Source organism: Centroberyx affinis, unplaced genomic scaffold (assembly GCF_046629955.1).
Source record: "Centroberyx affinis isolate AG114_WGS23_722 - 3 ecotype Tasmania unplaced genomic scaffold, CSIRO-AGI_Caff_v1 ptg003764l_1, whole genome shotgun sequence".
Lineage (NCBI taxonomy): Eukaryota > Metazoa > Chordata > Actinopteri > Beryciformes > Berycidae > Centroberyx > Centroberyx affinis.
This window is the reverse complement of record NW_027281640.1, coordinates 19,490-33,831: the sequence shown is the minus strand read 5'-3', so window position 1 is coordinate 33,831 and position 14,342 is coordinate 19,490. Positions and strand designations below refer to the sequence as shown.

The 14,342-nt window shown below is 40.0% G+C and overlaps 1 protein-coding gene across 2 annotated transcripts; it reads right to left on the bottom strand.

Annotated features, from left to right (window-relative positions):
* Positions 1-468: 468 nt before the first annotated feature.
* On the bottom strand, positions 469-12,934 carry strip1 (striatin interacting protein 1). Of its 2 annotated transcripts, none has more exons than XM_071540998.1 (20): positions 12,824-12,934; positions 11,723-11,792; positions 11,508-11,582; positions 11,259-11,393; positions 10,998-11,118; positions 10,692-10,867; positions 10,467-10,594; positions 10,116-10,298; positions 9,772-9,992; positions 9,202-9,267; positions 9,009-9,072; positions 8,816-8,887; positions 8,444-8,518; positions 7,882-7,979; positions 5,640-5,766; positions 4,853-4,953; positions 4,670-4,736; positions 3,195-3,299; positions 2,882-3,086; positions 469-2,326 (listed from the first exon to the last, which is right to left on the bottom strand). In XM_071540998.1, the coding sequence occupies exons 1-20, from the start codon at positions 12,932-12,934 to the stop codon at positions 2,079-2,081; spliced, it is 2,448 nt and encodes an 815-aa protein (XP_071397099.1). In that variant the 3' UTR covers positions 469-2,078. The 2 variants fall into 2 exon arrangements, with proteins under 2 accessions (XP_071397099.1, XP_071397100.1); XM_071540999.1 differs by having other exon boundaries at positions 10,110-10,298; positions 12,824-12,933.
* Between the last annotated feature and the right edge of the window lie 1,408 nt (positions 12,935-14,342).

Genomic DNA, 14,342 nt, shown 5'->3' with positions numbered 1-14,342 from the left:
ACATGTTATATACATTTATCCTCTCATCTCTAACACCCACATAAATGTTTCATATTGTCCCTCAGGTCTTTTAACTCTTGTCTCTGGGGAAGCTACTCAGACTTACTTTAGCATTTACTCTAATATAGTATGAATTTCTTTCGCTTTATGTAGTCCAGTTAAATCAATTCAACTTGAAACAACATTTAACAAATAACATTTCCCTGACCATCTCAATCCTAACTATAGAATCAATCGTAAGATCAAAATGCTATGTGGTTTCCTGACATGTCTCTACACCTGAGGGATGGATGTCTGGACAACTGTCACAACGTGTAGTCAAGAAATTCGTTAAAAAAAATGGAGCCAAAAACTAAATCAAAAGATTGCTCACAAGCTTATCTCAACTCCAGACTCTCTTTCATAGTAAGACAAAGAAAGAAACCAGCAATAATAATAGTATTTTTTTATTACAGTATTTAAGTCAAACAATGTAAAACAGTGACAAAATCCATGATAAATAAGTTTTCGCGATTTATGTGGTCTTTTCATTTCATTTTGCCACTTCAAGGCATTTTCTTAACCTTTATAATAAAACAAAACAACCTAGGCTGAAAAATTGTAAAAACACAAGAAAATGCATCTATAACTGAATATTTTTATTTTTGTTTTCACTTGGCCAAAGTTATCCCCTTGAGTACAAAAATCCTGTCTTGCTAGAGAAGCTTAGGAACCACGGACCTCTAACTTTGAAGCTCAGTGTCTAACAATTAAACACCGAGCTTCACTGCTTCTCTTTTTTCACAATCAACTTTTACACACACACACACACACACACACACACACACACACACACACACACACAAAAGAGCAAATTAAGATCAGTTTTCCGATAAGCAAGTTCCTCTACATGTAGAAATATTAGGCTGCATTTTCACGTCCATTCAGCACAGTATACAATAAATGTCTTAATGTCTGATTCCATGGTCCCATGATACAGGAGCGATGATGCAGAAAATCTCCCAAGCAAGCACCCATAAGTCACTCAGAATAATGCAAATAATATGCAAATCATGAGGGAAAGCAGTGGAACGTCAAAGGAGAAGTTAACAGGAGTTTAACCCTTTCATACAATAACTATTACTAAAAATGAATACAATATTGTGTCAACTGTTTTCATTGTACAAAACACAGAGATTATGATTAAAAAGCCCCCCCCCCCCCATTACCTTTCGTCTCTCAGTTATACATGAGATGTACCCGAGGAATGTTGCACTCCTTCCACCGTCTTAAACTCGGCAAGGAAAGCAAACTATGGAACAAATCACTAGATAGGCCAAGCAAAGTTGGATATGGATGTGTGGGTATTCATGTGTTTCGGTGAGTTCAAATAGTGTCCAATCAGCTGCCCACTGTGGCGGATATCATGCATGAAAGGGTTTAAGTAGCAAAACGTAACCATACACAGCGCTCACACCCTTGTCGGAGACTTGACAGTTAATACATACAATGCACTTAATTCCAAAGAATTCCCTTAAAATCAAGAGTGAATATATTGTAATGTAGTGCTTGAAGGACAAAGTTGCTGACCTTGCAGGTGAGAGGCACACAGAGCAAATACATGTAAGGTATGGGTATGTCCACAAATGAAGCAGGGTTAAGCACTTAAGTCATTTTCAGTTATATAATATCTCATTACTAAACTGTGGGTGGCATTAGTGCTGGAAAAGTCTCAGGTAACCTAAATACAAAAAGATGATCAATTTTTGCTAACAAGTGGACTGAATTTACAATAATGCTAAATTTCTTAAAGGCAATGATTGATCATATAAAGCATTTGGTTTGTGCCCCAATTAAACTGCAAAACCACACTGACCCAGCTGTGGTGATAGGAAAGCATATTTAGTCAACACCTGGGTGACTTTTGAGATGAAATCCATCCACTTCATGTCGTACAGAACATGTAACATAATGCTTTGACCAGTTTTTGACCAACTTGCTACGAGCGCACCGTTTGTGGCTTGTTTGAATTCTTGACTGTGTGGTTGGACAGGGATTATTCCTAATAGAAGAATGAGGATGTTGGCAGTTGTTGCTTCTCACTGTAGCAGTTCCTCCCAGGAAATAGGTTTGGAGAAGACCTCGCGCTCCAGCCAAAGGTCATAGTTCATTTGGAAGTCCTCTGGCAGGTCCACCCGTTGTCCCAGAACACTTTGCAGGCAGTTGTCCACAGGCAAGAAGTCAGGATTGCTCTGGTTCTTGTCGTAGCGGCGACTGTTGAAACGCTCAATGTTGGCCCGCAGAGCGCACTCCTCTGCCTGGAAGTCCCACGGACGTGCATCCAGATCTGTTGTCACAAAAACAAAGAACAATTCATATTTGGTGCACTTTTAAGGTCTGGCTTGTCCTGCGTGTGAATGGGTCTCAAAAGATCCCTGACAAGTCTGACTGATTAGAACCAATTAGGCTTTTCAGTGGTGCACTAATCTCACAGTAACACTTCTTCTCTCACGCAAATACCTGTAAATGCACTGCAAATCTAAAAGCCTGGGGTATATACTGTATATACATAATATAACGCACAATACGAAAAGAAAAATCATATACACCCTATTCAGCACTAGTTTCACTTCATTTTTCTGACAAAATGCATAGGCATTATGACATTCCAACATTTGACATTTGACCAAATTGTATTCAGTATCAACCTGGAACATTTTGGCTGTTTTTTAACTGATTGTGAATAGACCTGGGTCTGGGGACCCATTCCCAGCTTTGAGTTTTATACTGCTTATTTCTCCAGGGTGAAGCACTTCTCACCAATCAGTCTATATATAGGAGCGACCAGAGGTTAGAAGCCTTAGACTCTGAGGTGTGATGTATGAATCTTTTTTCTACTCACCGTTACCATAGGCCCAGTCATCATTGAGGCGATGGCGGACCTTTTGGTAGATGGCAGACATGGTCTTCATGTTGCTCTTCCTCCATTGACGTCCCAGGTATTTGGTTTGCACTTTGAGCAGTTTGAGGACATAGAGCTGCATCATGGCCTGCTTGACCTTCAGCGCCCTCTTCAGGATGGGAGCTGACTTGAACACCACCAGCATCTGGGAAGAGAAAAGATAGGTGCTGAGAGCCAATACATACTACTAATACCTTATGGATTCCATTTGTATATACATAATTAAATGTTATTTTATAAGAGGTTGGCTCACCATGGTTCTCGAGTGTTTCCACTTGGTCAGTTTGTTCAGGATCCTCAGCAGGTTGATACAGGAAAACAGATTCCTCCAACAAAACTGGTTGTTGTCTCCTGCTTCCTGTAGAAAGCAGCCAAAATATCCACAAAAAACACTAGATATCATCTCTACCTTTGACTTCAGTGGTCAAAGCAATACTTTAGCTCAGCGTTTCCCAAACTATGGGGACCCGTTGGTGGTGGATCGCCAACTGGCAGAGTAAAACATATAACAAATAGAGGTCTGCACGGGCCTGGAAATGCTGTGTGTCTTTCAGCACCAGAGTGACAGAGCAGAGAGGAGAAAGAGAGTGGCACTTCGCAGCGCTCAGCAGAGGGAGGGGGTGTGTGTGTGTGCCCGCCCAGCCTGTGTATGACACAGAGCTTCAGGAGAAAGCGAGGAGCACAAAACATTGTGCTTTTTTCCACGCATGAAAAAAACAAAACAAGCCAGCCCGACCCGACCCGACCCAAGCCCGAATTAGTTATTTAAAAACCAAGCCCGACCCGTCCAATACCCGACATACAGTCTCGGGTCCTGTCGGGTTCGGGTCAGGTTGCAGACCTCTAATAACAAGTCTATGACATGTGAATTTATTTGGCCTAATCTCAATGGGAGACTTGTGCCCTGTCGTTTTCTACTGTGCTGCAGTCTGTTCAGCTCTGCTATGTTTTTGCGCGAGCCTAATTCCCACCCCTCTCGCAGGCCGAGTGCCGAATACATCCTCGCACCCTGGCTGGGGTGAGTGATGCGCTTTTATTTCTGTCACTGTCAGTCAGAATACGGTTTCACTTATCGCCGTCAGGTGCCACTATGTCGAAGCGTAAATACAAAGAATATATTTTGGTTGGTTTCACCAAAGCGTTGCGAAATGACGAGGAGTGCCAACAATGTGTTTTGTGTGGAGAAGTGCCGAGTAAGGAGAGTTTTAAAATGAACAAAATTACTGTTACAGTTACAGTTACTGTGTGTATGTGTGTGTGTATGCGTGCGCAATGAGGGGAAGTAGAGGGTGAAAAATGTAAAAAAATAAATAAATAAATAAAAAAGTACATGTTGCTGTGAGCGTGAATTTGTAATTAATTAAATACATTTCCATATATTTCAATTCATGGTTCTTTGTGTTCTTTGGATTTATTGATAGTTTACTAATTGAGATGTCATGGCAACTCATGTATTTTTGTGAGTTTGGGTCCCCAGGAAACACCAAATTTCTCTTTTGGGTCGCAGGCTGAAAAAGTTTGGGAACCCCTGCTTTAGCTAGATAAGATAAGATAAGATAAGATAAGATAAGATAAGATAAGATAAGATAAGATAAGATAAGATAAGATAAGATAAGATAAGATAAGATAAGATAAGATAAGATAAGATAAGATATCACTTTATGAATCCCCTTGGGGAAATTCTGGATGCTATAGCTATGAAAATACACTATCAAAGGAGCAACTTACCAAACTCTCTGCAGTTAACTCTGGGAGCTCATGCACCACACAATAAGGGAAGTCAAGTACTGAAATGCTACAGGGGGACAGAAAATTGAGAGCAGTGAAATAAGGCCCATTAGGATACTGTCCATTGACATCAAAGGTAAATCATCATGAGTTTTGTTAATCAGAGAGGGTGTTGAAAAGTACCTATTCTTAGCCGTGATGTAAGACATGATGTTCTGGTTGAAGAACTTCAGAATGAGGGGGATACAGTTGGCAAACACCAGGTGTTGAGCCATGTACTCAAACTATGAGACAAACACACAAGGACAGATAATGATAAGAATAAGAAAAAGGTATAGCAATTTTCTTAAGTTTAAGTGAAATAAATAAGAATCAAATAAAGCATTAACAATCAGTTAGACCATAGGGAAGACTTGTACTTCTGGCTCTATTAAGGCCATTTTAGCAAATCAGAAAAGGCCCAAGAGTTTGCACAAATAATATTATCAAAACAATACAAGTTGACATATAAAGTAATGACACTATAGGCCTCTAAGTCTGTGACCATCACATTAAAGCCAAAAGGACAACTGACTGGGTACAATTAAATTCAGCGCTACATTATTTTTATGGTTTAAAATCCAGATCCTTAAGCCAAACATTAACAAAATGGTAGCACTTCCCTGATGAAACTGACAGCTCTTGACACACAACTTGCAACAGCTAAACATGTGTTACTGTGTTTTGAAATAGCAGAAGTAATGCTTACATTTTGTTATGTTTGTAAATAGAATAAAGTAGACCTCCACTAGAAGTTACAATAGGCTAAGAAAGCTTCAAAATGTATATTTTCCATCCATGAATAAAACTCATCAAGAGTTTGTTTTCTAAATGTACATGATCAATAAACCATAAAGTGTGGCTTTAATTGTTTCACAGATTTAAGGAAACATCTTATACAGTTAAATGTGACACACACACATGTCCATACCTGGTAGATGTGGTTAAGTTTGAAGTGTTTGAGAAGCAGCAGCAGGATGGCAGAGATGGCCTTCACAATGATCTCTTTGTGGCGATTGACGTCAACACCGAGTTTCATGCTCTGCAGCACTGTGGTCCTGCAGAGTCAGACATAGAGTATGTGATCAATCACCTCCTCAGGTTCATCAGGATCCTCAGCTGGAGCTGGATCTGCAAAGCCCTTCACCTCACCATGGTTTACTCAGGTGAGTCCGCCTGCCACTTTAAGTCTTCTATGTTTACATCAAACTAAAAAAAACATTTAAACCCTTCTAACCTACACATCCCCGGCTCTGCAACAGTAGATGTTCCTTGATGTTATTACATGCAGACATTGTGAAAATGTCCTTATAAAGCCACTTACTACCCTGCTCTTGTTTCACTAAGAGGAAGTTAAGAAAGTGAAGTGGGAGAGACACTTTCAGCTAAAATGGAGTCTGCTGACAAACCACATCAAAATTTCAACCTGAACATTTTGTACACACAACTATAACTATAACACAAAATAAACAAGCAAATAGTACACATGTTGTCCCCCACCAGTGATGTAGTTCCACCCTTGGGTCAGTCAGTGATTGCTGAGTGTACTTGAAATATGAGTGAAATTGTATAAGCATTTTCGTATGGGACAATGAAAGGACAGATTGACCATATATTTCTGTTGCCTACTCTCCTCAGAATTAGGCTTACAAGTTATATCTTGAAATGTAGTAACTGTAATTGTCCTGTTTTTACTCAATACAGTACAAAATATAAGAACTACAATACACAATAAATACAATCCGTACATTACACAATATACACTACAAGTAAGGGATAATGCCCGACGAGGTGTCCATTATCCTGCTTATACCATGGTCACTTGCCAAAGAAAAAAAAATTAAGACCATTAATTTATATTTTCATGCGTTTTGTAATCAAAATCTAAAGTTTTTCACAAGCCATAACTCAGTTTCCCTGGTAACACCTGAGGGTTAGACTAATACCTGGAACAATCATTACCATCCCATAAGGTTCTTATGCAATGGAAACGTCGTTCACTACTCCAGTAAATAGGACGAACCTTAGATACGACTTGGCAACGGGAGATATTTCTAGTCCGCTCAGCTCATAGAACCCTTTGGCTCAGCTATGAGCCAGAAAGCTAACGTTATGCTAGCAACATTCAAAGTCAATAACATTGCGTACGGTTGACAAACAGTAAATATAATTTGACAATATGTTTAACAACAAGACTAGCTAGCTATCCAGCCATGTCATTGTCCCCAAATCAATATCAAGATTTTCACGAACAAATGAACGGAGTAAACGGAGGCTTTGACTGCGTCCCTGTTGCTATGGTTACTCATTTTAGATACAGGCTGATACTACGTAGCCAGCGCATTAATTTAGAACGGTGAACAGACAGTTTTACTGGAACTACTTAGTAGGTGTCCATTATCAGGAATTAATGGACACCCTGCAGCCAATCAAATCGAGTATTCACCCAGACCATGGTATAATACAATTTATAATACAATACACAATGTAACATACAACACCAGGAGCGTGAGTGTTATGAATATTATAAATGCTAAATGATAAGTGATATATGGTATTGCACAGTAGGTAAGTGGTAACATGTAGTCAACACTGACGGCAGTGGCAGTGCAGTGATGAGTGCAATAAAAGTACAACAGTCCAACAACTGTACAATAACTAGTGTCTTGTGGTTAGAGGTTTGCCCAAAAATTCTCCATTGACTCTCACTTCAACACATCAACCCAGTCTGATGTCTCCAAGTGTGTAGTGTTTGTAGACTATTATGTTACCTGTGATAACTTTAACTGTATTGCTTTACCACTGAGTCCCCATTCATTGTCACCCACATTTTATGATAACTTTAACTGTATGACCTGCTTTACCACTGAGTCCCCATTCATTGTCAATGCCGCCCCCTAGCGGCACAAAGTCAACGTTACAGTGTGACTAACCAACAAACTAACAAACTAACTAACTAACTAACGGACGGAGACCGATCCATAGTCCCCCCTTTGGTGGGGGACAATTAAAGTAATGTTCTCCAGTTTGGAACATAATCTTACATTGGAGGAGGAACGGACCTGTTCTGGGTTGTCAGAAGAATTCCTACAATTCAGTTACAGTAGGTCAACTGGAATATATCCCTGGGTATTAGCCAAGCTGTTAAACACTGTGAGAGGCGCGTCACTTACGGCATCTCCTCCGGCAGCACGTCTGCCAGGATGTTGATGGAGTCCGTCTTGGCCTTGGAGGTCGGTGCTGCTGCAAGCAGGATCTTCAGCAAGGCAATCTGACATTCAGGGAGGCAGACCATAAAATCAGTTAAAAGCGGTCTGACATGGAAGCTCACCCCTGCTTCTAAAGTGCTAGATTAGCAGTCAGATTAATGTTGGTGGTTTGTATTGTAATCAACAGTGACTCTATTCACTACTGACTGCTATTACAAGTTATCTTAGTGCACAACAGCACACAGAAGTCTGCTTTGTTTACTTTTCTATGCAATTTCTCCATTTTTATTTGGCTACTAAAGATTAATGGAAATATCAAAATATGTTTTGGGGTCAATTTGTCCTCAAATCCATATCAATAATGGACAATCATATATCGTAATACAAAAAGATACACTGTATAGTTATAATTATGTAGAATCAATTCACTGCAATTTTCAGTCTTATATCAATAATGTGACATATTGAATCATATCATATTGAATTACATCATAATAAATGTACTGGGAACAGGGAAGACACTAACCATGTATTGAGGCAAACTGGGAAGAATACCCTGATACAGCAGCTCAGTGGCACACATCTCCACCTCCTCCTCACCCTATTCAACAAAAAAAGGGGAAACCAAAGAATACAAGACACAAAATTACAATTTTCTCATACGCACTAGGACAGGTTAGTTTGGAATATTAAACCTATACAGGCTATCATCTATAACCACAGATAAGAGTAAAGAGTTAACCTCACTCCCTGTTATGCAACGTCACTGCAGTGTATGGCTGATTTAGGAACATATGGAAAAAGATGCTAGTGACAGTAGGAGACACAAACTGAAATGATTCTGTCCAGAGCTATGGAGTTATCTGTGTGAATTAAAAAGAAATTTGTTGCCACTTACCCCAGATAGTGGAGTTTTCTGAAACTCCTCCTCCTTTGAAATCTGAATCTCTGCTATGGAAACGTATTTGTGCTGAAAGAAGATGAAAACTTAATATGTGAAAATCATGTAGCACATGGAGCTTATAACTCATAACATATTATCTAGGAAATACAATATATTTTGGGAAACACCATGCACAGTAATGCAATACCTGCTTCAAGGTCTTGATGCTCTCATGAATTGGTCTGGGCAATCCAACAACTGTATCTGTATCACTGCAAAAAATAACCATGCTTTAAAACATTATTTCAGCCAAATAAAACAGTCACAGGTGTGTTCATACACTGTCAAAATAATATCACTTAAGTTCCTCTTCGCTTACAGCCAATGAAAAGAAAACTTACTTTCCAAGCGTGTATCCAATGAATTTACTTCTACTTGATTCCAGGAAATTTTCAATGTCCTTTTCCCTGTTGGAGCAAAGACAATATCATCAAAAACGAAATGGACGATAAAATATCTCACGTGATCTTTGACAGTTTATTCTAGATGGAGGAAGGAATCAACACGAGGAAGGAATCAAGAAAATATATTTCCCCTACATTTTTATCAGCATTAAATCATATATGCACATGTTCTTGTTCATAACTGTTAGCACTACTTTGAAATAAAAGTTCATTGGATTGTAAAAGCTTAAACGAACATCCTATGAATCCACATATCAGCCTTCTACTTACTGGCAACCCCAAGAAGTATCTCTTCACATGATGGTATCACGGCTTAATCTTTTTTTCCTATGTTCTAGTTTTTGGGGACAACTGTCTATGTGCACAAATACTGTCCAAATCCTTATAAATAACTAGTGCATTCTGTTGTGAATTGTGACTGATTGGTTTTTCCCTTTATGTGCTGCATTAACTCATCACACATCCAATCAGTTTGACTCATCCTGTATGTCACCAAAGCCACTATACCTGACTTTAGGAGCCCACGGCAGCCCCTTGGGGAAGGACACCCTCTCTGATGGAGGGTGTGGAATAGGCGGAGGCATGACCTCATCCCTCTCTAGCGGGAAAGACTCTGCCTCTATCGAGTTGTCGTTGTCATCGTTGTCGTCCTCATCCTCACGAGGGTCATCAGCCTTGTAAGGGTCCTTTTCGTTGAACGCGTCCAGGTTGTCCTGTTTAATCAGGGCCTGAATAAGAAACGACAAAAAGATGTTGTTCAGCACTTAAGGCATGGCAACGATACATGTTTCACTGGTAGCTGCCTTCACCCCAAAGTGCCTTGGTTTAATTTAAAACCAGGGAGCACTTACTTTGTGTTCACGACGTGCCCGTTTCTGCTGCTGCTCTATGAGGTCCGATGCAGAGGCAGGGGGCGACGCGGCCCTCATGCTCCTAATGACTCGAATGCTGTCCTCTGGGAGGGGGGGCAGCCCCAGTTCCTGACGCTTTCGCACCTTTATGCTTTGAAGCTGCTCAAACCCTCCAAGCGTGAACTGAGACAGAAGTGAAAGGGTTTTAGTAAGTCGCGTTCTCTCTTTACTCCAGATGTGACCTCATTTGTAAGACAATATAGAAGAATTCAACACGAGCAAACCAGAAAAAGCATAAACAGTATATGGACGGCAGTGAAATTTTGTGGTAAAAACATTTCCGTTTCTCACCAGTATGCTTTTCCACAGCAGCAACAAGACCTTCTTCATAGGGAAGTGGGGGGCATGACCACTGCAGAACTTGGTAACCATGCCAAAGAGCATGACAGAAATTGGCTCGTTGTTGTACAGCGGAGACCCTGGATGACAGAGGCGGGGTGGAATTAGCTTAAATGGTAAGCTATGTACATCTATATAGCATGATCGGCGCATTCTCAACACGGCAATTATATTTACCCAGCTCTGTTTTGAAGGTCTCCCTGATTGCCCTCCATTCAGGCCTGTCTGCTGGGTCTTCCTGCTGAATCGTTTCCACCATCAGGTACATTATGTTCAGCAGCACCCTGAGATCTGTGCTATCCGCGAGGGAAATGGCTGGCTTTCTGACGGCGCTACTACAGGCAGCACTGTTACTGAAAGAGAGAAAATAAATGAACGATACAGGCAATCTTCCACAGACAATTTTGTGTCATGTCTTTGGAACTTTGAAAATTTGACAGTTCTCTCCCAGTTCAGTGAAAACTCGATCACTGGAGCACATACTCAATCTCCATGTTGAGCAGTTCCACCAGAGCAGAGAAGGTCCCCACATCCAGCAGCAGGAAGATGTTGTATCTCATCCAGTGCTGCACCTCAGCCTCAGAGCTGCACTCTGCAAATGTTCCTAGAGAGAAACAGAACATACAACTGTGAAATGTATGGAGAAAAAAAACACATTAACCTCCTTAATCAATGTGCCTCCTCGCAAGATTTAATTCTCTTGAACATCAAATCATGTTAAAACAGCAAATAATGGCGACCTACCCTGAGCCATGTAGAGGATGGCTCTGGCAACCTTCAGCCTCTTCTCCCGGGCAATCACCTCTAGACCGTCTAGCAGGCGCATGGCGTGCGCTCTGTGCTGAGCTGCATCAAGCTCTGTCCACTTCTTATCAGACACTAGGAGACAGTAGACATGGAGATGATAAACTAGGTCTATTTAGATGCAATTGACTCTTGTTTACAATCAGTTTGTAAAGGTTTGACTTAGTATGTGTATTTTTAACTACATACCATGAGGTCTGAATTCCTCGTCGAAGCACTTTCTGTTGAGAACAAACTCTGGTCCTTCAGTATAACTGTATAGCTCTGGAAGATATATGGGGAATATATAAATCATGGGAACACACTATAGGTTGCAAGTTCTGAAAGAATGAATAGATAGGGAGACGAAGAGGAGACAGTAAATATCAACATCCGAACTGACAAAAAGTGACAAGACCACACACCTGACAGCTCTGCAGCCCACTTGTCTGTGTCAGCATACTCAAACTCAAGGTCTGGAGATTCAGACATCCCCTGTGTGGAACATACACATTTTATACCATAATCCCCTCTGTGAAGAAGTTATTACTTTAAAGTACAGAAGACCAAATGTCCATCTTATAAGCTGCATTGATTAGATAGCTACCAAACAATAAAACAACCTCTACTGAATATCGAATAATAGCCAGCTAACCTTAACTAGCCAACTGCTGTTAGACACTTTGGCAGTTATAATCATGGAAACTCTACTGTTAAAAGAACAGTTTTCCCAAATCTGTGATGTCACACTGATGTATAGCCCCACAGAGGATAAATATAAAAACATGGAAACGGGGGACTGTTAAAGAAGAGTGATTTTCTGGGGAAAGTTATCACAGAATATCTTGGTTTGGAAGATGTGGCACTTTTTACAATAACAGATTTTTTATGTAAAGGTTCAGACAGACATTATCCACAGTCAGTGTCCAATGAAACCATGGCAACAGGCCATAACTCCCTGCGCACTGAAAACCAGAAAGAAAGATGGATATCGGTAGTGATTTTTGTAGTGGAATCAGTGGAATCCATCAGAAATCTTCCAATCATGCTGGAAAAGAGTCATTCATTTTAGCTTCATTTGTGGATAGATATAGATGAGGGTGCCGTGGCACATATTCACACTGTGAGATTCTATTAACTATTATTAACTAATATTAATAATAAAGAGTTAACCTACACCTAAAAGGTTGAGTTTTCAACAGGTCGTCAGAGAAACTCGGCATATGACGTCAGGGTGATTTCGCCTGGCAGTTCATGCTAGCCTATGGCTTGCTAACATTAGCTACATTCGGCTCAGCTGTTACCTAACATTATCTAGTAACTAGAAATGACTTTCATTCAGTAACTGCAATAACTTAAGCTGTTATCTGTAGTTTATGTTGGCGAATTAATGCTATCGATATAACAGTTTACCCTACTCTGACTGTTAAAGCCTATATGTTGTAGCTAAGCAACAAGAGAAGGCCTTTCCATTTTTGTTCGATGGGAAAAATCATGCGGAAATATAACCACAAACCTCTGCTTACCTCTGAATCTTTTCTTTGATTGCGAACAAATTCGCCCCTGCTTTTGTTGGGCAGCATAGCTCTCTGTTTATTATTGACTGGTAATCCACCACCGTTCCCACCGACGTCCATCTTTCTTTCGGCAAAATGTCCTCTCGCGAGACGAGTGTTTTCTACTAGGTAAGCCTGCGAGAGAAGGTCCAGCTGTCGACTGGCTGCACAGCGGGGTGTGTCGTGAGACGTTCAAGACTCCAGCAGCCCACAGATAATACCTGCTAGGCCCCACTACAGTATTTATCTATTCTTCAGCAAAATATACATTAAGCATCAAGTTCATAGTCTACTTGTGGCATGTACATAATGTTTACCGCACACAAACACGCACACATAACTCTATTAACTGGCTTTATATCGGGGCACTCATTTTTTTTGCGTTTCCCCCATGCAAGTCTCTGTCAATCATCTTAACAGGCCCAAGTAATTCAGAAAGGATTGTTTACATGAACAAATTTACATGTGTACATATCACTCTCAAGTAAGGGAGACCAGGGACAGTTGTAGCACCTTGAATTCCTCTAATCAGAAATCTCTGCAATTGCTCAGTTACATTATCTTCCTGCATTCACAAAATAAGCCACATTTCAAACTCCCAGAGAAAATTATATATATATATACACACACATATATATATATATATATTTTTTTTTACTTCTACCAGATGTATTTCTTGGATAATATCCTGCATTCTAATTTATAGGAATCCCCCAAAATATTGTTAGAATCTCTAGGCCTTGAATCACTAGAATCTAAAGTGAAAATATAGACATCTAATGTGTCAAACTAGGTCACATAGGGTGAACGCATGGCTGCAGATAGAAGTATTCAGTGACATTCATTTATATTTTTAAACATGGATAGGGAAATCACTTTATTTGTACAGAAATACTTAGGTTTATGGATTGTCCACTGTTCCCTTGAACAGCTTGAACCCTAAATGTCCAACATTGTAGCTTTAAAGAGATGTAAAATCTGGGTCTGCTCCACAAACAATGAAAGGGGCACTGACTTGTGAAGTTGAGCTCTTACACCCAGGTGAGGTTTATACTCCAGTAATGCCAACAGGTCAGAAGTAGGATTTGCACTCAATTTGGGTGGAAGAATTCAGACTTACATTTTATGGCAACACAAATTCAGTGCCCCATTCATTTTCTATTGAGTTTACATCCCAGTGACAACACAAATTGGTACCTCTGTTGTTACCTATAGCTAGTTAAGCAGGTAAAATGAGAAAGTTGCACTTACTCAGTAAAAGTCTTCTTGCACTGGCCTCTTTATATTATCTTGTCTGGAGCCAAATTTCTATGCACTCAAAAAGGGTTTGCACAAACCACACTTTGAATTAGAATCAACTTAAGTATCCTTGCAATGTCTCAAGCTGTGAGAAGTTATATAAATCAAATTTGCAACCTGTTCATCTTTTACGAAAACATTTAAATACAATGTTTAAGTTGTAGATACACTTAAGTTCATAGCATAAAAA